Genomic DNA, 26,289 nt, shown 5'->3' on the forward strand with positions numbered 1-26,289 from the left:
AGTAGAGTGAGAACAATAATTCTAGCACTAGACCTCCTCTGTAACTTAAAACATGCAACCTGTAAAATTTTTTAAACGTCGCCTATGGAGATTTTTAAGGGTAAAAGTTTGTCGCCATTCCACAAGCGGGCGCAATTTTGAAGCGTGACATGTTGGGTATCAATTTACTCGGCGTAACATTATCTTTCACAATATTAAAAAAAAATTGGGCTAACTTTACTGTTGTCTTATTTTTTAATTCAGAGCAGTGTATTTTTTTTCCCAAAAAAGTGTGCTTGTAAGACTGCTGCGCAAATACGGTGTGACAGAAGGTATTCTCTAGGGTGTTAGGAAAAAAAAATGTATAATGTTTGGGGGTTCTAAGTAATTTTCTAGCAAAAAAAAATATTTTTAACTTGTAAACAACACATCTCAAAAAGAGGCTTGGTCCTTAAGTAGTTAAATAAAATTGTGAAACCAGATCTTGTGTGGCTATTATAGTTATAAGGAACGTTTCTTCTACTTCCTCAAAGTTATCTGGAGCTGTACATGCTACCCCCTTGACCAAAGATTTAAGGAAAGTTCAAATGGGCTCCTTGTTTGGTTTTGTAGAAGATTATAAAAGGAGGTCATCTGTTTTTGTAGTGAGGACAACCCAAGTAGCTTTCCAAGTGGGAAATCTTGAGTCTACTTTTAAAGCAGCTTTAAAAGAAAGCAGACAATATCAACCATACTTTTATACTCCCAAGTTCCATTTTACAGAAAGTCCATCAAGAACTCAGACCTTGAATCTGACCTTAGCTCCTGCTACGCTGACAAAATGAAGAACTCATGAGATGAACTGTCAGTATTATATTGCATTACTGAAGTCCATGTAATTGGGAACTGGCTATAAAATAAATTGTTTTATATTGATTATGTTCTGTTAATGATTTATCGCTATAAAATATACAGTCCAGCCAATATTTGGTAGAATAGTAGTCTGAGTTTAATGATTAATATCTGTGTTTTTGGCTCACTTAGTCGCTTTCTCTGTTACATCTGGCAAACAACGTAAGGACAAATAGCACAATGAAAGAAGCAAATGGAGCCAGCCAGCCGGTGGGTACAATATCTATCGATGAACATTTGTAGTTGTTTTATAAATCGCATTTTTGCGTAAACTAATCCTTCAAGAATTTATATTCAGGGTGAGTAGGTATTGTAGGAATGTCATTGTTTATTTCGATGATTAGGATGCTTGTGTTGGAGTAAATCCATTTGACTAGCTTGTGCTCAAGCATTTTATCAACTACCTTGGTTATATACAGTATATTGAATATGTATAGTAAAATCAATTTTTTGGCTGTATCGATCATAAAGGTAACCAGTAATTTATACAGTATATTCATATACAGTATAGACTGTATATATAAATGTATATCTACATCAAAAGGGGCTTAGTAGTTACAACTTCTGCCTTGCAGCACAAGGGCCCTAGGTTTGCATGGAGATTGCATGTTTTCCCTGTGCTTGGGAATTTCCACCTAAACTCCAGACATGCCATCCAGGCCATTTCTGACACTTAACTCCTACATGTAAAAATCAACTTTTTTTGCTTGAATATATATATATATATATATATATATATATATATATATATATATATATATATATTTAGCAGAGACCCTATAGAATAAAATGGTGGGTGTTGCAATTTTTTATGTCACACGGTATTTGCTCAGCAGTTTTTCAAACACAATTTTTTTTGGTTTTTGATAAAAAAACACTTTCATGAATTAAATAAAAACACAGTTTTTTTGCATAATGTGAAAGATAATGTTACGCTGAGTAAATAGATACCTAACATGTCACACTTTAAAATTGCGTCTGCCCATGGAATGGCGGCAAACTACGGTGCTTAAAATTCTCCAACACTTTAAACACCTTTACAGGTTACCAGTTTAGAGTTGAACGGGAGATCTGGTGCTAGAATTATTGCTCTCGATCTGACGTTCGTGACAATACCTTACATGTGTGGTTCGATGGCCGTTTACATATGCGTGCAGAGTATGCGTTCACATTTGCACGTAAGCACGGTGGGACAGGGGCCATTTCATTTCTTTTTTTAATTATTATTTATTTAATTATTTTTTACAAAAAAAAAAAAAATTTTTTACACTTTTTTTTTGACCTGGTGGGCATGTCATAAATGAGGCGGTTGGTGGGCAGGTTGCATTCCCGGAGCACTGGCATTGTATGACCGGCAGAAATGACCACAGACTTTTCTGGCCTGCCTCAGGAGATCCTGTAAGCCTGGGTACCTGCTCAAGAACTGCTGCACCACCAAATTCAAGATGTGTACCAAACATGGAACATGGGTCAAGTGTCACTGTTGGAGGGTGGAGAGAAGGTTGGTGCCATTGTCGCATGCAACCATTCCTGGCTGAAGCTGGCGTGGCGTCAACCACCTCTGAGCCTGCCCCTGCAGAGCTGACAGAATCTCTGCCCCAGTGTGGCGCCTGTCCCCTAAGCTTGATACTGCTTGAGTAGCCCCTTACGCTTACAGAGCACCGCTGGTTCAGAGGACAAATCTGCAAAAGAGGCCATAGAGGAAAAAGAAGAGGAGGGGGTGGAGGAGAGAGCTGTGGCAGAATCACCACTAGCATTTTGGAGGCGTGGTGGCGGAACAAGCTTCAACAATACTGAACCCAGTCCAGAATCCTTCCTAGCTGCCAGCAGATTTACCCAGTGCACTGTGAAGGAAAGGTAACGGCCAAAACATTGCCTTCCACATCCCGGTAGAGAGCTCGAATGGTCTTCCGTAAAAAGAAATGGCGTTTGGGGGCAGAGTCTACCAGCTGAAAAGGCAGCAGCTGCAGTGCTAGCAATTTGGCCAAGCTAGCATTCAGACACTGAGCATGTGGATGACTGGGACTGAATTTCTTTTTACGGTTCAACAACTGGGGTAGGGAAATTTGCCTGCTAAAATCAGATGGTGGTGTACTGCTAGCAGATTGGTTGCAAGTACTTGGGACACCTATTGCTATACCTTCATTCCTCTCAGTGCAGGTTTTTGAGATGACTGGAGGTATAGTGGGTTTGGAGATCCCAGATGAGGAGCAAGGAGAAGTTTGCCTTTTTTCTTTGATGTGGGTCTTTCAAGTGCTATTGTCAACGGACTGCATGGCGGGTCCTCATAGGTCTGGTCAAGCATGTGGTGCCCAAGCGGCTGCTGTTCTGGCCATGCTTGATCTGCTTCAGACATAGGTTGCATGTCGAAAAAGGCCCACACCAAGGAACTTTTAAAAGTCAGCGGGGAGTCAGCAGTGCCTTGCACCTGCGGAGCTCTGTGGTGTGATGCAATAGGGTGGCTGCCCTTAAGCTGCCCCCTAGAGGACATCCTGCCTCATTGGAGTTGTGCCTCCTCCTCCTCTCTTCTCTCAGGCACCCAAGTAAAGTCAGTGACCTCATCATTCCCTCCCTCCTCGTCACTGAAGCAAACTTGGCAGGATGCTGCATCTGGGGGAACATGACTGACGGTTTCTTGTCCTTCTTGGGCACCCCCTCTCTCTAGGCTCACGTTACTCTCATCCTTAACCTGGGAACCAACATCGGAGCCTTCAAATCGCTGAGCATCCTCCAGCAGCATGTACCCGACACTGTTGTCAAATAGTTCTGGGGACTCCTCTGTGCATGATGGTGGGAAGGAGTGACTGTGGACAAGGAGCCGGTGGAATAGGACACTTTGGCAGCTGCATTGGAAGGCAAACTACTCTGAGCCTGGGTGACAGAGGATGAGGTGGATGAGGCGGCTTTGTTATCCACTCCACCAACTCTTCTGCATGTTCTGGATCAATAACAGGGCCAGCAGCAAAAAAAAAGGACAATCGTGCCCCACGGCCACCTGCAGAGGATGCACCATGTCCATGACCAGCACTGTAGACTGTAGACACAGAGGCTGCTTGCCCTCTTTTAGTGGTCTGTGAGCGTCTGCCTCTCCTTGGTTGCCTGTATATTTTGTTTTGCAACACCACACTACACTGTATTAGATACCGTGTACACCGCCTGCGCTGTATTAGCAACTGTACTATGGCTGCACTGTATTTTATACTGTGTTCACCAGAAGTGTAGTAGAAACTGTATACATTGTATTAGATACTGTGTACACCATCAGAAAAGTAGTAGAAACTGTACTACGGCTGCACTGTATTGTGTACTGTGTACACCACTAGAAGTGTAGTAGAAACTGTACACACTGTATTAGATACTGTGTACACCACCTGAAGTGTATTAGAAACAGTACACCACAGAATGCACTGTAGATATAGGCTACACTGGATGCAGAGTATATATATATATATATATATATATATATATCGAATACACTGCCACCAACTGAATAACCTGCCTGCTTAATCTAAATCAAGCTATTTCTCCGTCCACACCAACAACACTACACATCGCTGCCGTGTAGGCAGCCTTATATAGTGTGAGGCATGGACTTAGTCCCCTTGAGCCATGATTGGCAGTGCAGTATGGGGCATTCTGCGGCGCTGGAGTTTGCCGCGAATGCCCCATAATGTTTGCTCTTCGGCGAACGGGCGAACACCCGATGTTCGAGTCAAATGTATGTTCGACCCGAACATCAAGCTCATCCCTGCTCAGCATGAATGAGTACACCCCTTTTGAAAAGTAGGATTTTAATCAATATCTCAATCAACACAAGAACAATTTCCAACATTTTGACAAAACTGAGTTTTATAAAACATTTGTTTAGCTCATTACATGAAAGTAAGGTTAATGACATAACTTAGATTACACAATATTCAGTTTTACTCAAATTAGTTGATGCAAAAATGAATACACCCCACAATAAAAACTACTACAGCTAGTATTTTGTATGACCTCCATGATTTGTAAGGACAGCACCAAGTCTTTTAGGCATAGAATGAACAAGTTGGCGACATATTGCAACATCTATCTTTTTCCATTCTACAAGAACAACCTTTTTTAGAGCCTGGATACTGGATGGAGAGTGATGGTTAACTTGTCTCTTCAGATTTCCCCATAGGTGTTCAGATCAGGAGACAAACTTGGGCACTGAATCAGTCTCACCCTGTTCTTCTTCAGAAATGCAACAGTGGCCTTAGATGTGTGTTTTGGATCATTGTCATATTGGAAACGTGCACGACGACCAAGACACAGAGTGATGGTAGCATCTTCTCTTTTAATATAGAGCAGTAAATCTTTGAATTCGTGATACCATCAATGAAATGCAGCTCCCACACACAAGCAGCACTCATGCAGCCCCACAGAAGGAAACTGCCACCACCATGTTTCACTGTAGACACCATGCATTTTTCTTTGTACTCCTTACCTTTGCGAGGCCATACAGTTTTGAAGCCATTAGCTCCAAAAACATTTATTTTGTTCCCATCATTCCAGTGTACAGAGTCCCAGTAGTCATCTTCTTTCCCAGCATGGGCCCTGACAAATTCTAGGCAGGCTTTTTTTTGCATGGGCTTTAGGAGAGGCTTCCTTCATGAACAACACTATGCATGCCATTCCCCTGCAGTGTACGCTGTATTATGTCACGGGAAACAATCACCCCAGTTTGGCTTTCTACTTCTTGAGCCAACTGCAGTGAACTTGCATTTTGATTTTCTTCAAACCCTTCTCATCAGAAAATGCTCCTGTCAAGGTGGTAACTTCCGTGAACGGCCTGGAAGTCTCTGTGAGATGGTTGCACTTCCATTTTTGTAAAATGTTTGTATCACTTTTGCTACAGTATTCTAACTGATAAGTAAAGCGTTGCTGATCTTCTTGTAGCCTTCACCTTTCTTGTGTAGAGAAATTATTTTCTTTCTCAGGCCTTGTGACATTTCTCTTTCATGTGGTGCCATTACTGACAGCATGAAATGGGAAAGGGTTTTCTTTGTTAAGTGACACCCTTTTATAATCAACTGTTTGCTGGACACCCGTTTAATGAATAGCTAAACTCACCTGTAGTTGAACTCTTGTTAATTAGGATTTTGTTGTCCAAAAAACGGACGAAAAATACCACTTTCGACGCGATCGTACAATACTCGGATTGTTAATACAGAGCTTTCGAGAGCCGATCATGACAGTCCATCCAATATTATTCAATCAGATAAGCATGAAAATTTTCCTCGTACGATACCAGATCGTACGATTTTCGTTTAGTCAGTACAGTTGTCCGAAAATACAATACAAATACACTACAACACATATCATCATTTCCGATTTTTTTTTTCTGTCGCACGAGAATTTTCGTGACTCTACTAACTTATTTAATTTCTACTTGCGACTAGTAAATGAAAAAAATTGGACAATCTGTCGTCCAATTTTCGAATCGTGTGTATGGGCCATTAGACTTTGATTGTGGTGTATTAATTTTTGCAACATGATCTTGAATTAATTTGTTAGAAAAAATACTTTTTTGTGTGTGCAAATTAACAAATCCTGGTTGCAATTAATGGCTTGTATTTGTGGGAGTATTTTGTAGTATAGTGTCCCATAGAAAATGTTGATTCTGAAAGAAAAGTAAAGTTTTTCTGACAAGTCTGTTGGTGTACTCATTTTTACTGAACACTGTATACATTTTTTTGTTGTTGTTACTTTTACATTGGATGGAATCATATTCCGAGGAAGAGTCGAAGGTGATGAAATAAGAAGAAGAAACACTTGATTGACATCAGGCTTTATTTGACCCATATACACATTTAGATCTGGTGAGAGTTCATAAGACCCTACAGACTGTGATTTTGGATTGATAAATTTCAGCGCTGGTTTCAGATTTGTATTTAGACTTGCTTGGGGTGGGCAGTGCTTTTCCAGCTGCTTAGTGAGATATATTTTAAATTCAAAAATAAAAATTCTGTGGACTGATATACTGTATACATTATTAGTTAAAAATCATAAGGTAAGCGAGATTTGGTATCAGTAGCTATATTAAATTATGGTGGGAAAAAGGGAAATGTAAGTGGTGTAGCAAAGTCCCAGGCCTCCTCTAGTCTAATGAGAACCTATAGAGCCAAGAACTGCTGAGATCCTTCCGCACAGAGTGGATTGTGAGGCATAGTGGGTGTAATGCAAGTTAACTAAAGAACTAAAGAATTTCTATCAGACACAGGGAGCTGCAAGGCAAGTTGTGCCATTCCTGTACATAACCACTAGTGCTCCTGGAATACTTTGAAATATAAAAAAAAGTTTGTAAAACAAAGATAAAAAATAAAATCTGTATAAATACAACTAAAGTAAAAGTAACAGCGAGGGTGCGCCCCCCTCCCCCCTCCTAAACTATACAAGGCCGGCAATGCCAGATCTAAGAGTTTACTATTTTGCATCTCAACTGCTTAATCTCCATTGGCGGTTCTTTCCCCAAACTCCGAATGTGACGGTCGTGGCTGAGGCGGTGGTGGCTACGTTGTATGAAGCCTTGTTTAACATGCTTTATAGGGGGGTCCCGGCGAGAGAAGTGGGGGTGGTTATGTCCTTACCGGGGAAGATTTTTCATATATGCTCTCATAATCTAGGGCAGTGACGGCGAACCTTGGCACCCAGATGTTTTGGAACTAAATTTCCCATGATGCTCAATTATACTGCAGAGTGTATGAGCATCATGGGAAATGTAGTTCTAAAACATTTGGGGTGCCAAGGTTCGCCATCACTGGTCTAGGGGATGTGTCCTTGTCTTTATCCCCTAATAACCCTCTGTGATATTACCTGTCTTTAGGGGAATTTTTTAAGCTGGAAGATGGTACCCTCTGGGCCCCTTATGGGTTTAAGTATGCGCATAAGCTGTTTCTGGATGGGAATTTCTGCTCTTTTGAGCAGCTCTGTAGGATTTATGGAGTCCTGCGGACTTGGCACTTTAAATATGCAGTTATGCCACGCCGCAATGGCTCAGTTTGGGGGCAGTGTTGTTCAGCTTCCAAATACCAAACTGCAGGCAGTTTTATTAGATCCGGATCCTGCTAAGCTGGTCTCCAAATACTGAGCGGCTATGGGTTCTGGGGATTCACAGTTGGTTGCTTGCTAGGGCTCGTTGGATGGCTATTGCACCGGAGTTGTCAGACGAGATGTGAAGTGAGGTGCATGGTACGTATCTGACCAAGGTTATCGCCTCTACAAATTGGATGATCCAACTAGGACATCTACATCAGATATACTATACCCCTGTACGATTATTCCATATAAAAAAGAGAGATTCTCCCATATGTCATAAATGCCAGCTGGGTGAGAGTACTTTCACATTGTGTGGGACTGCTCCAAGGTAAGGCCATTGTGGTCTCAGCTGACGGAGTTCATTGCCAACAAATTTGTACTTCTCAACGTGTAACACCCCTTAGTATGTCTATTGGGAGTAATTGTGGATATATGTGAAACAAGCTGACAAATGGGCCGGGAATCTGTTATGGTGCTATGGTTAGTGGTGGTATTGATACTGCAGCAAATAAATCAAGTTCAGATACAGCACCAGCCAGGAGTTTCGGTCAGTAAATAGGCCAAATCTGGTGTTTGGGTTGAACTTTCCACTGACCCTAACCTGAAGCTTATTCTTAATGGTTAGGTAATTAAAATAGGATTAAGGAAAACGACAATCCAACCTTTTTTTCAAGCAGTTATAGAAGCTTTACAGTGGTGAATTTCCATTGAAAAGACTGGGCAGGGGGCATTTGCCCCCTGGGCCAATACATATGTTATACAGTATGTTTGGCCAGAGGCCCTGAGTGCAGATACTCCCCAATTTAAGATCAGCATTGGAACCAAAACTCGAGACAGATGATAATTATACAGCTATGTGTTTACAGTTCATATTTGTGATCAGAGCACCTGACTGAGGGAAGTCTTTCAGCTTTCACTTTCTCTGCGTCTCTGTGATGTTATGAGATTGAATGCCAAGACCACCAAAGGAAGTCAATGCTGGAGAAACATAAGTATGTGAAATGTATTTCACTGTTTTTTTAAAGAAAGCAACTATAAATAATAAGTATTATTTGTGATGATGGCAATGAATTTTATTTATAAGTTTATTTAGGTGAATCCATATCCTTTTCACAGAGCAGCAGGTATCTTTTTCAGCTCATCATTTACACTTTATATCTGTTTTTAACTTATATATTTAAGAAAAAAAGTGTGTTACAATAAACCATGTCCTTTAAGACATAACCCACCTGTCACCATGGCCACTGATCACTACCACACACTTTGTGTGGCACATTTTCTTTAGCCCAAAGGAAACTGTCCCTTCCCCCTATGAAAGGGTCATTCGGTTGTAATTTTTTCTCATGTCACCTTTATTCTTCCTATTAGGGATCAGGTTTGGGTTTGCTTCTACTGTGGGTTTGAGGTGAATCCTCTGAGGTGGAGATTTGCAAGCCTGGAAAATATCTTGTGCAGATTTGTCCTGGAGAATTCTTTTTAAAACCGTTATGCATTGCATGGCATTTAAAGTATAGCCATCAGGCATAAAAGGACAATTAAGGGGGCTTTTGGGTCAACCAGCCCCCTCACTGTAAAATGGCATAGAGAAATCATAATGACAGTGAATTGGAAGCTGTTGTTGGGAAACCTGGCAAACTGCATAGCGAGATTAGGGACAGTTAAGAAACTGTACTTTAATTCTGATTTCTAGCTAATTGGGCAATCAACCCCCTTGCTGCCTTTTTCTTATTATTATATTTGTTGTTTTTTATTTTAATTTGTGGTTGATTTGAGGACATCTGCCACATTTAGCTGCTATCCCATCCATAGCAATTTCTTTTTTTCCTAAAAGGCTTCCTTTAAAAAAAAATGTTTATTTCAGGGTGTTGATTTTTGGGGGTTTTGTTTATTTTGAGCATGTATTGGTTTTTTATTTGATGTTTCTGACCTTCAGCCCTTGAAACATGTTAGCCCTTGCTTCTGCTGTGGAGTATTGTGCAGGTCCACCTATTGGTACTGTTAGCATTTTATAATGAGGCTGATTTCCTTGTTAATGTAAAAGCTTGTGATTCAGTTGGTTTGTGAGTATAACCATTGTACATTAATTTAACAAAAGAACAAGGCTGATGCACCCTCCTTGTTCTTTGTCTTCTGCCCTTTATTTTAGATTAAACTGACTTTTTTTTTTGTTGTTGTTGCAAGTCTTACCTTAAAAATGTGGGTGTGTGTGTGAGTGTGTGTGTGTGTGTGTGTGTGTGTGAGGGGGGTATCCTTAAAGATAAAATAAAAGTTGGGCATACATCATTTAGGACTATTATGTTAGATCACAATAGTAATGCTGCTGGCTAATTTTATACTGCTGTATCCGTTGTATCATTTTGAGAGCCCATTGCACTTCGTGAAAAATCAAGTAGAAAAGCAGTTCACTAACAGTTTGAATATAAGTCAAAAAATAGATTTATAGAACACAATAGATGCACTATCTCCTTATGACAAAACTCAAAATTGCAATAAAAAAATAATTACCTGTATATAACAGTGTAAAGTGAAAGGAATTACATTTAGAATTGGTGATTTAAAAAATGGATGCATATCCTTTTAAAGCGATTTACTCATGTGCGCGGGAGCTGCCGCTCACGGCACAGGGCTCTGAAGAAATGGCACAGGCGTCCATTCCTTTAGAACGTATGCGCCAGTGATTTCGTTGGCTGCATGTACAGTAAATATCTCTTAAATGGTGCACGTTTAGCAGATATTTACACTTCATATAGGTAAGCCTTACTATAGGCTTACCTATAGGTAAAACTTAAAGATGGAAGTTTACTTCCTCTTTCAGTGTAAAATCAGATGGACAAAAGATCTCTGTGAAAGAAAACAGTCCTAATCACACAATGGGGTTCTTTTACTAAAGGCAAATAGACTGTGCACTTTGCAAGTGCAGCTGTACTCATTTTCCCCAGAGCTTAGTGAACCCAAGGAATATCTTCACTTTGTAAAAACTACAAGGGAAAAGATGGAAAGAGGTGGAAGGGAAGGGGAAGCAGAGGAAAGATACATAAGGCACAAGAAGAGAACGGACCGGATAAAGGGAAAGGAAGACCTGAGGCAACTAAGGTTTCTACAATGTTAAATCTCTGGCCTTAACCCATGCCTCCCAAATTTTTTAACATTTCTTAGGGTAATTATGGCCAAGATAATTAAGCTTATACAGCGACAATACTTTATTCACCTGGGAGCAACACTTTTGCACCATAGGGGGATCCAACACCTTCCATCTAAGGAGGATAGATTTTCTAACATTGTACAATACATAAGAAAGGAACAATCGTTTATGGTCAGTGATTTCAATAGGATCACAGATCCCTAGCAAATGCAAGAGTGGGTCTATAGGGACCACCAGCCCACTAATTGTAGTGATGTCAGCTACCACGTCTCTCCAAAATATCTGCAGAAGACGGCCAGACCAAACCATGTCTATGAACGTATCTATTTTAGTACCAAATTTAGAGCAGGTAGAGTCAACCGTGTTATACAGTGCCTTGAAAAAGTATTCATACCCCTTGAAATTGTAAACATTTTGTCATGTTCCAACCAAAAACGTAAATGTATTTTATTGGGATTTTATGTGATAGACCAACACAAAGTGGCACATATTTGTGAAGTGAAAGGAAAATGATAAATGGCTTTCATTTTTTTTACAAATAAATATGTGAAAAGTGTGGCATGCATTTGCCCCCTTTACTCTGATACCCCTAACTAAAATCTAGTGGAACCAATTGCCTTCCAAAGTCACCTAATTAGAAAATAGAGTCCACCTGTGTGCAATTTAATCTCAGTATAAATACAGCTGTTCTGTCAAGCCCTCAGAGAACCTTAGTGTACAAACAGCATCATGAAGGCCAAGGAACACATCAGACAGGTCAGGGATAAAGTTGTGGAGAAGTTAAAAGCAGGGTTAGGTTATAAAAAAAAATCCCAAGCTTTGGACATCTCACGAAGCACTGGTCAATCCATAATCAGAAAGTGGAAAGGGTATGGCACAACTTCAAACCTACCAAGACATGGCCGTCCACCTAATCTGACAGGCAAGGGGAGCATTCATCAGAGAAGCAGCCAAGAGGCCCATGGTAACTCTGAAGAAGCTGCAGAGATCTGCAGCTCAGGTGGGAGAAAATGTCCACAGGACAACTATTAGTTGTGCACTCCACAAATCTGGCCTTTATGGAAGAGTGGCAAGAAGAAAGCCATTGTTAAAAGAAAGCCATAAGACGGCCTGTTTGCAGTTTGCAAGAAGCCATATAGGGGACAGCAAACATGTGGAAGAAGATGCTCTAGTCAGATGAGACCAAAGTTGAACTCTGGCCTACGAGTAAAATGCTATATATGGTGGAAAACTAACACTGCACATCACCCTGAGCACACCATCCCCACCGTGAAACACGGTGGTGGCAGCATCATGTTGTGGAGATGCTTTTCTTCAGCAGGGACAGGGACGCTGGTCAGACTTGATGGAAAGATGGATGGAGCCAAATACAGGGCAATCTTAGAAGAAAACCTGTTAGAGTCTGCAAAAGTCTTGAGACTGGGGCAGAGGTTCACCTTCCAGCAGGACAACGACCCTAAACAGACAGCCAGTGCTACAATGGAATGGTTTAGATCAAAGCATATTCATGTATTAGAATGGCCCGGTCAAAGTTCAGACCTATTTCTTGTGAAAAAAAAAAAATCCAATTGAGAATCTGTGGCAAGACTTAAAAATTGCTGTTCACAGATGCTCTCCATCCAATCTGACAGAGCTTGAGCTATTTTGCAAAGCAGAATGGGTAAAAATGTCACTCTATAGATGTGCAAAGCTGGTAGAAGCATCCCCAAAAAGACTTGCAGCTGTAATGGCCTCTGCTAAAAAAATATATACAGTATCTCACAAAAGTGAGTACACCCCTCACATTTTTGTAAATATTTTATTATATCTTTTCATATAACAACACTGAAGAAATGACACTTTGCTACAATGTAAAGTAGTGAGTGTACAGTGTAAATTTACTGTCCCAACAAAATAACTCAACACACAGCCATTAATGTCTAAACCGTTGGCAACAAAAGTGAGCACACCCCTAAGTGAAAATGTCTAAATTGGGCCCAAACCCTGAAGCTGAGCTGTAGCATGGTGGCAAAGACCATACAGCGGTTTAACAGGACAGGTTCCACTCAGAACAGGCCTTGCCCTGGTGGACCAAAGAAGTTGAGTGCACATGTTCAGCGTCATATCCAGAGGTTCTCTTTGGGAAATTGTTGCAGCAATGTTGCAGAGGTTGAAGGAATGGGGGTCAGCCTGTCAGTGCTCAGACCATACGCCACACACTGCATCAAGTTGGTCTGCATGGCTGTAGTCCCAGAAAGAAGCCTCTTCTAAAGATGATGCACAAGAAAGTCCACAAACAGTTTGCTGAAGACAAGCAGACTAAGGGCATGGATTACTGGTACCATGTCCTGTGGTCTGATGAGACCAAGATAAACTTATTTGGTTCAGATGGTGTAAAGCGTGTGTGGCGGCAACCAGGTGAGGAGTACAAAGACAAGTGTGTCTTGCCTACAGTCAAGCATGGTAGTGGGAGCGTCATGGTCTGGGGCTGCATGAGTGCTGCCGGCACTGGGGAGCTACAGTTTATTGAGGGAACCATGAATGCCAACGTGTACTGTGACATACTGAAGCAGAGCATGATCCCTTCCCTTCGGAGACTGGGCCACAAGGCAGTATTCCAACATAACAACCCCAAATACACCTCCAAGATGACCACTACCTTGCTAAAGAAGCTGAGGGTAAAGGTGATGGACTGGCCAAACATGTCTCCAGACCTAAACCCTATTGAGCATCTGTGGAACATCCTCAAACGGAAGGTGGAGCAGCGCAAGGTCTCTAACATCCACCAGCTCCGTGATGTCATCATGGAGGCGTGGAAGAGGACTCCAGTGGCAACCTGTGACGCTCTGGTGAACACCATGCCCATGAGGGTTAAGGCAGTGCTGGAAAATAATAAGGGCCACACAAAATATTGACACTTTGGCCCTAATTTGGACATTTACAGAGGTGCACTCACTTTTGTTGCCAGCGATTTAGACATTAATGGCTGTGTGTTGAGTTATTTTGAGGGGACAGCAAATTTACACTGTTATACAAGCTGTACACTCACTACTTTACATTGTAGCAAAGTGTAATTTCTTCAGTGTTGTCACATGAAAAGATATAATAAAATATTTACAAAAATGTGAGGTGTGTACTCACTTTTGTGAGATACTGTATAATGTTTGGGGGTTCTAAGTAATTTTCTAGCAAAAAATACAAATTTTATTCTTGTAAGCAAAAAGTTCCAGAAAAGGCCTGGTCTTCAAGTGGTTAAACAATCTGGTTACCTTCTGCAGTGTTTTAATGCCATGGTGGGCCCAAAGGATTGGGTCTGGTATGGATTGAAAATGCATCAGTCTAGGGTTCCCCCAGAGTGGAGTATATGGAGAGCACATTTCAGGGGCCCCTAGAGAGATCCCCACCTGGTTTTCATAGGAATAGTTATGTAGGGTTAGAGCAAGCCTTTGAAACACCAAGTTACCGTACTTAATTCGGAGTAGGAGCCCAGCAAAGCAGTTTCCAAGTTCACTGCCAGGTTATCCTTTCACCTGGAAGAACTACCAGTGAACATTCACCAGGACAGCAGCCCTGTAATACTTCTGCAAACATGGGAGGGCTAGTCCTCACAGGGAAAGGGCCAGTTGGAACACCACCCACCCAAGTAAAGAAGGTTATAATTTGGTCCAATTTCTGAAAGAAAGACATGGGAATTGAGATTAGGTTGTGTCAGAACACATAAAAAAAATTAGGAAGGAAGGGCATCTTAATAAGATTAAAGTGATTGTAAAGTCTATTTTTTTTCTTTTAAAATAACAAACATGTTATACTTACCTGCTCTGTGTAATGGTTTTGCACAGAGCAGCCTGGATCCTCCTCTTCTCAGTTCCCTCTTCTGTGCTCCTTGCCCCTCCCTCCTGTCGAATGCCCCCACAGCAAGCAGCTTGCTATGGGGGTGCCCAAGCCTAATCACAGCTCCCTGTGTCCATTCAGACACGGAGCCACAACCTGACCCCGACCCCTCTCTCTCCTGATTGGCTAACTGACCTTGATTGACAGCAGCGGGAGCCAATGGTGCCGCTGCCAATCAGGAGGGAGAGTCTGGGACGCCCGAGACACTCATGGACATTGCTGGACTGAGATGGGGCTCAGGTAAGTATTACAGGGGCTGAGGGGGGCTGCTGCACACAGAAGGCTTTTTATCTTAATGCATAGAATGCATTAAAATAAAAAACCTTCTGACTTTACAACCCCTTTAACTCTACCTACAGGAGTCAAAGGCAAGGACCTCCACACAGCGCATCTCTGAGCCAACTGGCAGAGTACAGGGTTTAAATTAAGAGCAAGGTAGACAGACATCCCCCTTTGGAACATAATTCCAAGTTTTTTAAAGGTGGATACCCACTGCAGTGGAGTAGCAGGGTTCGGAGGAGTGTCCACAGGGCCCAGGGAGAACAGAAAAGATTTATCCTAATTCATTCTGATGCCTGAGAACCAACCAAATTCATCAATCAGTTCCAGGGCTGAGCACAAAGAGGAGGAAGTGTCTCTTAGGTAAAGAAGTTTATCGTCCGCGTATAGCAAGACTTTCTACTCCAAGGGACCCAACCTTATTCAAGTTTCTAAACATAATAAGACAGCACATCACCAGTGCGTATCAGGGCCATAGGGGCAGCATATAAGAGTTGTAACCAAGAGATAAACTGAGGGCGAAATCCAAACCTCCGCAGGACTGCCCACAGATAGGGCCATTTCACAGAGTCAAAGGCCTTCTTCGCGTCCAGCGAGGCTATCACACCTGGTGATTGCATAGACATGGAGGAGGCTAAAACAATTAACAGCTTACGGAGGCCCTTGCCAAGCATAAACTGGTCACTGTATTAGCAACAAAATAACATTGTTAAGCTGTGTTGCTAAAATCTTAGTAAAGCTTTTGGCATCCACATTTAAAAGGGATATGGGTTGATAAGAGGAGCATAATTCAGGGTCATTTCCCGGCTTGGGGAGAACAATAATAATAGCTTGAGACATGGAGGGCGGGAGACAGCCCTCCTCTAAAGCGGTACACAATATTTCATGTTGTTTAGGAGCAAGCACCTACATGTGGGTCTTTTTAAAACTCTGAGGGGAGTCCAAACACCCCCAGGGGTTTTCCTCGACTAAGGGGAGTAAATAGCTTGCTGAACCTCTTCCAAAGGAATGAAGGCCTCTAACTGTTGTATTATCTAGGTGGTAAGGGAATTAAATGCCATCAAGAAAGGTATAGAGGTCACCCTCAGAGTATTGAGCTCTGTACAAATTGAGCAATAATTGCTACTGGATCAGTTACAGGACGGCCATCTTTCAGATGGAAATCCTCCTGCCCTGTTGCTAAATTAAATCTGTCTTGCTTTTGGACAATTTTACACTGCTATATCTTCTGTAGTATCTTAATTCGTGTAGTAAAACCCCAGCCAGAGCTCTTTGTCTCTAGTAAATTTGGGCCAAGCCCTATTGAAATTGTCCGAAAGGCTGGCAAAATTTACACTCTTGTGTCATCTTAATTTTTGTTGTATAACACCTTCCTGTAATCTCTTTCTCTAACACATTTTGGCCGATTCTCCATCATTAAAACAAATTGTCCTGCTGCTGGTCAGTTTAACACTGTTGTAGTATCTGTGGTCTCTTACTTCTTAATGACAGCTTGAAAAAATGTGGTCAGAAGTAGGGCAGCCATAGTGACGTACTGGATACTTTCTATCTGCCTTGTCTAGTGGGCCTGTTACTGTTTGATGAAAAAGGATGTCAGGCTGTAAAAGCTACACGAAAAGATTGCCTTTTTTCAAACTATAATGAATTGGACTGGGTGCTGCTACTGTATAAGCCAAGCTTAAAAGAAAAAAAAATGATTCCACAGCCAGTGTACAATGCTGCTGAGACTGTTGGTAAACATCATCCTCATTCATAACACAATGTACAGATTTAAAGTATCCCCTAAGCATGTTATTTTAAAGGATTGTATATTTTCAGTGTTCCTCTGGAAGCCGCATGAAAAGACCCTTTATGCTGGATAGTATTTTTTTCTTTTAACTTATATTACATTAATGCATGGCTTCCATGTCAGTGCCCTGTTTCCAATGCTTTTTTTTTTTTTTGGCAGTTGTTTGACTATTATCCTTAAAAATGGCTGAACTTAACAACAAATGCACCCTCATAAACTTTAATGGGATTTGCCCCCAATTTTGAGTTTACCAAATTTTGAGCAAGATTCTTGGAACCCTTGACAAATCAAACCTGGGCAGATGTGTCCATCATTGCTTTATAAACTTATCATTCTCGTGATTTTTTTTCCCAACATGTTTCAGCCATTAAGCAGTTAACAATATGTAATATTTCTTGTGGTTACTCTTATTTATTTTGGCATATACTATATATTTCTCAGATACCCTAAATTATAAATGCAAAACAAGGTTTGTTGTTACTGACTAGCAGTATTTCAGATAAGGTTACAAATATAGAGACATAATTATTTCTAGGTTCGGCTCTGCAATATCACAACATTGAGAAACTATGCACAAAAATATGTTAATATGTTCATCAGATGGAACTTGAACACATAAAAATCAATAATAGCTTCTTGATGTTTGTTTCAACAGGACAGTTGTAAAACAGGACATCCAGACAGCATGCCTAAGAATGAGAAGGAAGGAAAACACAAGAAGGTAAGTGACTATCTGTAGAACTAAAATTTTTTTTAAGCAATTCTTATTTTTCTTCAGTGTTTGAGCACTTGCATAGTATTTTATTATGGGAGGTTAAACTATGAACTTGTTGACCCATATAAAAATATACTACCAACCAATTTGGAAGTTTAATTGAGGCTTCTGCCTGGGGCCAGTGAGACGTCATACTCTGACCCCTCCTTTCTAGATAGATATACGAGCTAGAAAACAAAAATCTTTGAACATAGAAGACACATACTCTGACGAATACAAGACCCTAACTAATAACTAATACTTGAATAATGAGAACATTTGCAAATCTCATGGTAGTTCTAGAACATATGTTTCTTTTCTTCTTTCTCTATATTTCGTTTCCATTTCTATATTTCTCTACTACACATACATGGTCACGTTAAGTGTTTATGACAGGCACAACAGTGTACCGCTGCAGTATACTTTTTGTTCGTTTTGGTTCTTTTTCGGAGCACAATACAGAAAAATGAGAAATCGAACACGATTGATTGATTCAACCAGTTTATTATCTCCTGCATACAAAATATACAATGAACACATTTAAATGATGATTGGTAGTTTGGCAAGGTGCTATGCTACTAAATTTGTTGTATGTTTGACGCGTATGGTTGTAATGCGATAACTGTTATTCTTTTTCAATAAAATTTTATTGTGAAAAAAAAAACATAGAAGACACATGCTGCCATAATATACTGCTGTGTTGCCTTCTACATTGAGTGGGACACCAGCTCAAAACATCATGCTATTTGGACACCAGAAGGGCACCAGTGTCTTCTATATCGTAGGCACCATGATAGCGATGCAGGTATATGGAGTGAAAAGGGAGTACAACCTCCTTGCTTGTTAGGCCACTATATGTCCAAAAATCTTGGACACTTGAGCATTAGGCCAGCCATAGATGGTGCAAATTTATTTCCCGTAAGCACGGGAGACAGTGCAGACAGTGTTGACAGGGGAATCCCTCCCGCTGAGCCATTGTTTTCTCCCGGCGGGAGGGGGGGAGGAGATGTCGTCCCTGCCAGGAGAACACATTAATTATTGATAGTGGCTATAGCAGCCACTAGGGATAATCAAATGTAAAATCAGGCAGGCTGGTTGTACCCAAGTTGATCAATCGATTAGCTTGGGTACATTCAGCCTGCCCATACATGGTTCAAATCGAACCATCTATGGCTGGCTTAACATGTGTATGAACTTGTTGGACATCGCATTCCAAAACCATGGCATTAATATGCAGTTGCCCTCCCTTTTGCAGCTATAACAGCTTCCGCTGTTCTAGAAGGCTTTCCACAAGATTTAAAAGTGTGTCTGTGGAAATTTGTGATCATTTAACCAAATAATTTGTGGGGTCATATCATGTATCTGTTGACGACTGGAATGTTGTGGAAACCGCTCTTGCACCTCCTACCCAACACTCCTGAAGGTGTGTCACGAGTGGCTGGCTGATGAAGCTGGGGGTTGCAGTCCTCTGGACAGTATGCTGAAGCAGCTTGATGCCAGAGCAAGGGATGGTAGCAGAGCCAGTATGCAGGCAGCAACCAGTGGCAGCTGGGCAACAAGGGACAAGTCAGCAGGCAGAGCAAGTCCAAGAAGCAGGCCGAGATCAGTAACAGCTAGATAGCACAGTACACAGAATCAGCAGGCAAAGATGAATCCATTAAACAGGCCGAGGTCAGAGAGATCACATGAACAAGGTTAATACAGAAGCAAATGTGCAGTGCAGGAGAAAGCCGAGTCATACACAGGTAAGCAGGTTTAATGGATCAAGTCTCAGGAATACAGATACAAGCTGAAGACCATTCAGCAACTACTCATGGTGACAGACCAATTTAAATAGGCCACTAGGAGCCAAGTGTCCATGCTAATTGGTATGCGCATGTTCATGTGTACGTGTGCAAGTGTGAGCATGAATGCAAGCACAATGAACTGGAATAGTACATCTATTGCCTCTTTGCCTAGATGTATAAGCTTATGAGCAATGCACATGCACAGGAATAAGAACATAAGCTGGTTTTCTGCTGCTGGAAATCAGGTTTACCTTACAGGTCAAGTGCAGATGTTGAGTGTTGTACACAAAGACCTGGCTTTCCAGTTCATCTGAATGTTGTCCAGTAGAGTTGAGATCAGATCTCAGGACACTCGAATTATCATACATCAAACTAGTTAAGCGTGGTAGACCTGACTTTCTGCACAGAGGCAGTGTCATGCTGGAGCAAAAAAAAGGCCTTCTCCAAACTATTACCACAAGGCTGGAAGAGCACAATTTTCTAAAATGACTTTGTATGCTGTAGTATCAATAGAACTTCACTGGAAACACCTGAACTCAATTTTTTGAAGAGGTGTCCAGATATTGTGTTGGCCATATAATTTAAGTGTGATGGTCAGTTGACCACAAACTTTTGACCAGACTATCAGCAATGCATTGTACTTGATGACACCAGCATGTGACCGCCAGCCAGTGGCTTTGGAGGGGTGGTTACATAGATGGAGGATGGAGGAGGAATAGAGCAAGGAATAGGGTCCAGTTGTGTGTGTTATGCATTATTCCTCTTCCTCTAAACCTAATGAGAATTTAACCCTTGCAGTGGGGGGGGGGATATCGGGGGTAATTGTTTTTTTCTACCTGGGATAGGGCTTTAAGATTCATGAGAAACTTTACTAGTTGTGAACAAAGTAGATTGGCACCAGGATCATTTTGTACTGGGGCTGAGGTGCAGACTGTCACAGAACTGTAATTCATATTTCTTAGATGGCTTTATCAGCCAATAGAAAAGCATGAGATTGGATTATGGGGTGGCAGGTAGTGTACCAAAGCTCTGAATATTAAGCCAAGTGGGACCATGCATGGATTGCAGATTGGTATGTAATAATATGAGTGAGTGCTCCAAACAAGCAAAAAAAGCAGCTAGCACAAAGTAAGGTAATCAGCCAACCTTGTATGCAGATATAACAAGTGACAGTGCAGCACTTGGAAATTCTACATACATATAGTAGTGTGTATAAATGAAATGCTGGAATTCATAATCATCAAATTAAACCAAAAAAATGTAACATGTAATGAGGGATAATCACCACTAGGTGGCAACCTTCCTTAAAAAGTGCAAAAAATAAGTGCAAAGATAAATATCAAAATTAGGTGCAAGGATATATATCAATCTTCCTCCTTGATAAAAACATATACTGTGTTCCCAAGTGCAGAAATAATTCACGTTATCACCAACAGTGCACTGCATATGCATTTATTAAGGAGGATGATTGATATTCATCCTTGCACCTAATTTTTGGGACTTTGTTTGCACTATTAGCATTTTTTTTTAAGGGGGAAGAATGATATTTATCTTTGCACTTATTTTTGGTATGCACTATGAGCACTTTTTAAGGATGTTTGCCACCTAGTGGTGATTATCCCTCATTACATGTATTGTTTATTTATGTATTGCAGATTACTCCTAAAGTATATGTGAGCCCTCACCTTGTAAAACAACCCATTCAAAATAAAAATGAAAGGCAAAACATTTGTGTATAGATAGAGAAAAAAATATATAATCACATTTTCCCCTCTTTTCTATAAGTGATCACATACCCTGTGTTCTCAGCTGCATAAGAGAGTTCAGAGAGCTAGGGTAGGAGAAACAGCAGTACACTGGTCTTCCCAGTGAATGGCAATGTAGGGTGTGCATATCAGCAGACGTCTAATCATTGGGGGAGAGCTTGCTGGGTTCTCAGCAGAGCTAGAGAACTGACCACGCTGTGTGGTCAGTTTTAATTAGGAAAGCAGAGGTACTAGCAAGAACACCAAGAATTTCACTCAAATGAAGCAATGCAAAGAAAACAGGATACTTTTTCAGAAAAGTACATGGTACATCAGGCACATATTAGGAATATGAAATGTTAGGTTTACAGATTCTTTAAGGCAGATCCCAGATAGCAAGGATAACTTACCAAAAATTTGTGTGAGTTTTACATTGTAAGTCTATTAATTTGCTGCACATTTTCACTGGCAAGTTGTACACTTGCAGAACACTTGAAGCACAAGTTCTAGTTTATACTTGCCCAATTTGTAACAAATTTGCGAGGCAAGTCTCTAGCAAGAGCAAATTTGCAGTGGTGAGTCTACACTCAGCAAGAGCTCTGCAAGTCTACAGCATGAAAATTCAGCCACAGTGACCCCCTATGGTGGGATGACTATTGCACAACATAACTGAACCAGAACTTGCAGTAGACTTACAGAATGTTTGCAAAGAAAGTTGATCTGGAGTCATGCAAAACACTTGTGAAGCCTGGCAAGTCTAGCAATAGCTTAGCAACTCATTTTAACCACTTCAGCCCCGGACCATTTGGCTGGCCAGTTAAATTGTCGCTTTAACTGACAATTGTGCGGTCATGCGATGTGGCTCCCAAACAAAATTGACGTCCTTTTTTTCCCACAAATAGAGCTTTCTTTTTGTGGTATTTGATCATCTCTGCGGTTTTTATTTTTTGTGCTATAAACAAAAAAAGAGCGACAATTTTGAAAAAAAAGCAATATTTTTTACTTTTTAATATATATCCCCAAAAAATATATAAACATTTTTTTTTTCTCAGTTTAGACCGATACGTATTCTTCTACATATTTTTGGTTAAAAAAATCGCAATAACCGTTTATTGATTGGTTTGTGCAAAAGTTATAGCGTCTACAAAATAGGGAATATATTTATGGCATTTTTATTAATAATTTTTTTTTTTACTAGTAATGGCGGCAATCTGCGATTTTTTTTGTGACTGCGACATTATGGCGGACACATCGGACACTTTTGGCACATTTTGGGACCATTCACATTTATACAGCAATCAGTGCGATTAAAAATGCACTGATTACTGTGTAAATGTGACTGGCAGTGAAGGGGTTAACCACTAGGGGGCTAGGAAGGGGTTAAGTGTGTCCTAGGGAGTGATTCTAACTGTTAGGGGGCGTGGCTACGAGTGACACGTCACTGATCGCTGCTCCCGATGAGAGAGAACAGACGATCAGTGACATGTCACTAGGAAGAACGGGGAGAAGTTGTGTTTACACTGACATATCCCCGTTCTTCAGCTCCGTGACACGATCGTGGGACACCGGCGGACATCAAGTCCCGCGGGCACGATCACGGAGCTCGCGACAGGGCCGCGCGTTTGCCGCAAATTTACAGGGACGTAACTGTACGCCCATTTGCCTGTCCGTGCCATTCTGACGACGTATATGTACATACGGCGGTCGGCATGTGGTTAAAACTTTCAGCACAATTGCTTGCTATCTGGGTTATTGAATGGCTGCGAAGTACACTGCCAGTTTTGCCCAAAGTCAACTGTGCCACACTTCACAGTCCTATTTTTCGCTTTTATATTTCACTTGAGCGGTTCAATGCAAATGCAAGAAGATATTAGAAATGACACCCACCCACACTGATGGATCATATATAGTCTGTGGTACTGATATATATATATATATTTTTTTTTTTATAGGATTTTACATGGCAGCTAATAATGGCTTCTCTGGTTGGTGCCCTGGGGTCATCCTTCTTATACGGTTATAATTTATCTGTTGTGAATGCTCCTGCATTGGTAAGTCCATTCGATTTATGAGGAATTTATTGTGAAAGAAATAATTAGTTACATAACTAGCAAAACAAGGTAATTACACTCATTTACTGCTTGTTAAGAATATGAAACTGCTTGAATGTTTATACCTTGGCCACAGGTTCACTTTAAATGTCACCCACTGCTGCGTATTATTCATTTGAAAAGAATTAGTTTAAAGATATTTGCCAGTTAGAAATGGAAAGGGGGTGTAGTAGGTGAGATTCTTCTATGAGCTCTGGAGTACACCTCACCCAACACAGCAGAAGTGGAAATACAGTAACAGATTTATCCTCCCCTTCTCGCTCTCAATTACAATATATTATTGCCCGTGGTGGTGATAATGGAGTGCAGTGATTTATAGGTGTATTATGCTTAATAAACAGTGTTCAAAGTATGGAAAAGATTTCTCTATGGGGTTTTGTATTGCAGCAAAAAATCCAAAATGGTTATAAAATATATTTATTATAAAAATGTAATTAATTAATTTTTGCAATAAATATAGTTTATAACCGTTTTGATTTTTTTTTGCTGCAATACAAAACCCCATAGGGAAATCTTTTCCATTTTTTATACCATTATCGGGGCGTGCAGCTTTCCCTCAACCATTGTATCGCTTTCCTATTTAACATGTTCAAAGTATTTTTAATTGGCAAATGTCATAGATCTAGCAACATTGTCACAGTTTATCGTATGTACAGCAGAAGGTGTAATTATACATTTAAAAAAAAAAAAAAAAAGCTTTTCATACCAAAAAACTGCATGTACATTCGTTCTGTATGAATGCCGGCAAAATCAAATGTTACTGGGCTATTTTCTCTCCAAACTGGATGTATTCATAAGAATAAAGTGAATCAGGAACATACTGCATTATGGCCACTAGATGGAGCAGAGGATCATAGGAAAGAAATACTTATGTACTGTAATAGGATCAATGTAGTGGCCATAAAGCAGTATTTACTGATTCTTATGGGTGTAGAACATCCGACCAGAAGTGAAAATAGTCTAGTAACCTTTTACTGTATTTGGTTACATTTGCACAGAATGAAGGTACATACAGCTTTGTGGGACAAAACATTCTGCATTTTTTTAAAATATACACTTCCAAGTGTTTTGATCCACTATACATGGCTACTTTAGAGTGCAAATCTAACTTGGTTACCCAACTTGGACTTCATCTATATCTGGTGACCAGGCTTCCTAATTTCAGGCTTTTTTGTTCGTTTTAAGATATTCTATAAATAACATTCTTCCAGCACAACATACACTATATTGCCAAAATTATTGGGACGCCTGCCTTTACACACACATGAACTTTCATGGCATCCCAGTCTTGGTCCGTAGGGTTCAATATTGAGTTGGCCCACCCTTTGCAGCTATAACAGCTTCAACTCTTCTGGGAAGACTGTCCACAAGGTTTAGGAGTGTGTCTATGGGAATGTTTGACCATTCTTCCAGAAGCGCATTTGTGAGGTCAGGCACTGATTTGGACGAGAAGGCCTGGCTCACAGTCTCCGCTTGAATTCATCCCAAAGGTGTTCTATTGAGTTGAGGTCAGAACTCTGTGCAGGCCAGTCAAGTTCCTCCACCCCAAACTCGCTCAGCCATGTTTTTATGGACCTTGATTTGTGCACTGGTCCAAATCATTTGATAGAGGGGGGATTATGGTGTGGGGTGGTTTTTCAGGGGTTGGGCTTGGCTCCTTAGTTCCAGTTAAGGGACCTCTCAAGGTGTAAGCATACCAAGACATTTTGGACAATTTCATGCTCCCAACTTTGTGGGAACAGTTTGGGGATGGCCCCTTCCTGTTCCAACATGACTGCACACCAGTGCACAAAGCAAGGTCCATAAAGACATGGACGAGCGAGTTTGGGGTGGAGAAACTTGACCAGCCTGCACAGAGTCCTGATGTTAACCTGATAGAACATCTTTGGGATGAATTAGAGCGGAGACTGCAAGCCAGGCCTTCTCGTCCACATCAGTGCCTGACCTCAAAAATGTGCTCCTGGAAGAATGGTCAAACATTCCCATAGACACACTCTTAAACCCTGTGGACAGCCTTCCCAGAAGAGTTGAATCTGTTATAGCTGCAAAGGGGCGGCCAACTCCATATTGAACCCTACGGACTAAGACTGGGATGCCAGTAAAGTTCATGTGTGTGTAAAGGCACATCAAAGACACCTAGACCTTTTTAAATAAACAGTGCAGATACAAGGACAAGGTAAAAATACAATTAATCCATTCGAATTTACTACGGTCTAGTACATTATGGATTCTAATCAGCTTCTCTGGGTACAAAATGTGCAGTTTTTTTTTTTTTTATATAGACACAAAGGACAAAACAATTCTATGATCACAAATTAGAAAAACAACTCTAATAAAAGAGGTGTGGTGCTTTGCTTCCACAGCAGTGTGCTGTCTGAAATAATTTTGTATGTTATGTTTAAACAAAGATATAATAAAAAGATAAGCAATTAATCAGAAATAACTTTATAGAAGCAAGACAGATTCTGATTGGTTGCTATAATTAATGGACTTTGCACTCATGGCTTTGCTTTTTGCATTGCTGCAAATGTGACAATAATAACAATATCCTAAACCTACAGAATTTATTCAAAAGAAAGAGACGGGGGGGGGGGGGGGTATTTATGAAAGGCAAATCTACTTTCCACTACTTGGAAGTGCAGTCACTGTAGATCCGAGGGGGGCATGCAAGGAAAATTAAAAAACAGCATTTTAGCTTGCACATGATTGGATGATAAACTCAGCAGAGCTTCCCCTCATTTCAAACCTTCCCCTCAGATCTACAGCGACTGCACGTCCAAGTGCACTTGTTGTGCAGAGTGGATTTGCCTTTAGTAAATCAACCCCATGGACTTTAGAGGCACACCCATAGCATTGAAATACAAAATAGAATTTTTTAATTTT

General features: G+C 40.8%; 1 protein-coding gene across 2 annotated transcripts in view; it reads left to right on the top strand.

Moving 5' to 3' along the window:
* SLC2A9 (solute carrier family 2 member 9) overlaps window positions 1-26,289 on the top strand; it is a 689,875-nt gene that overhangs the window by 79,395 nt on the left and 584,191 nt on the right. The window contains exons 1-3 of one of the 2 annotated variants that reach the window (XM_073610123.1): window positions 1,007-1,080; window positions 17,665-17,730; window positions 23,248-23,346. In XM_073610123.1, the coding sequence (XP_073466224.1) occupies window positions 1,051-1,080; window positions 17,665-17,730; window positions 23,248-23,346 (195 nt within the window). In that variant the 5' untranslated portion in view covers window positions 1,007-1,050. Of the gene's footprint in view, window positions 1-1,006; window positions 1,081-17,664; window positions 17,731-23,247; window positions 23,347-26,289 lie in introns of those variants that run through there. The other variant, XM_073610132.1, reaches the window with a different exon arrangement.

This window comes from Aquarana catesbeiana, linkage group LG01 (genome assembly GCF_042186555.1).
Source record: "Aquarana catesbeiana isolate 2022-GZ linkage group LG01, ASM4218655v1, whole genome shotgun sequence".
Classification (NCBI taxonomy): domain Eukaryota; kingdom Metazoa; phylum Chordata; class Amphibia; order Anura; family Ranidae; genus Aquarana; species Aquarana catesbeiana.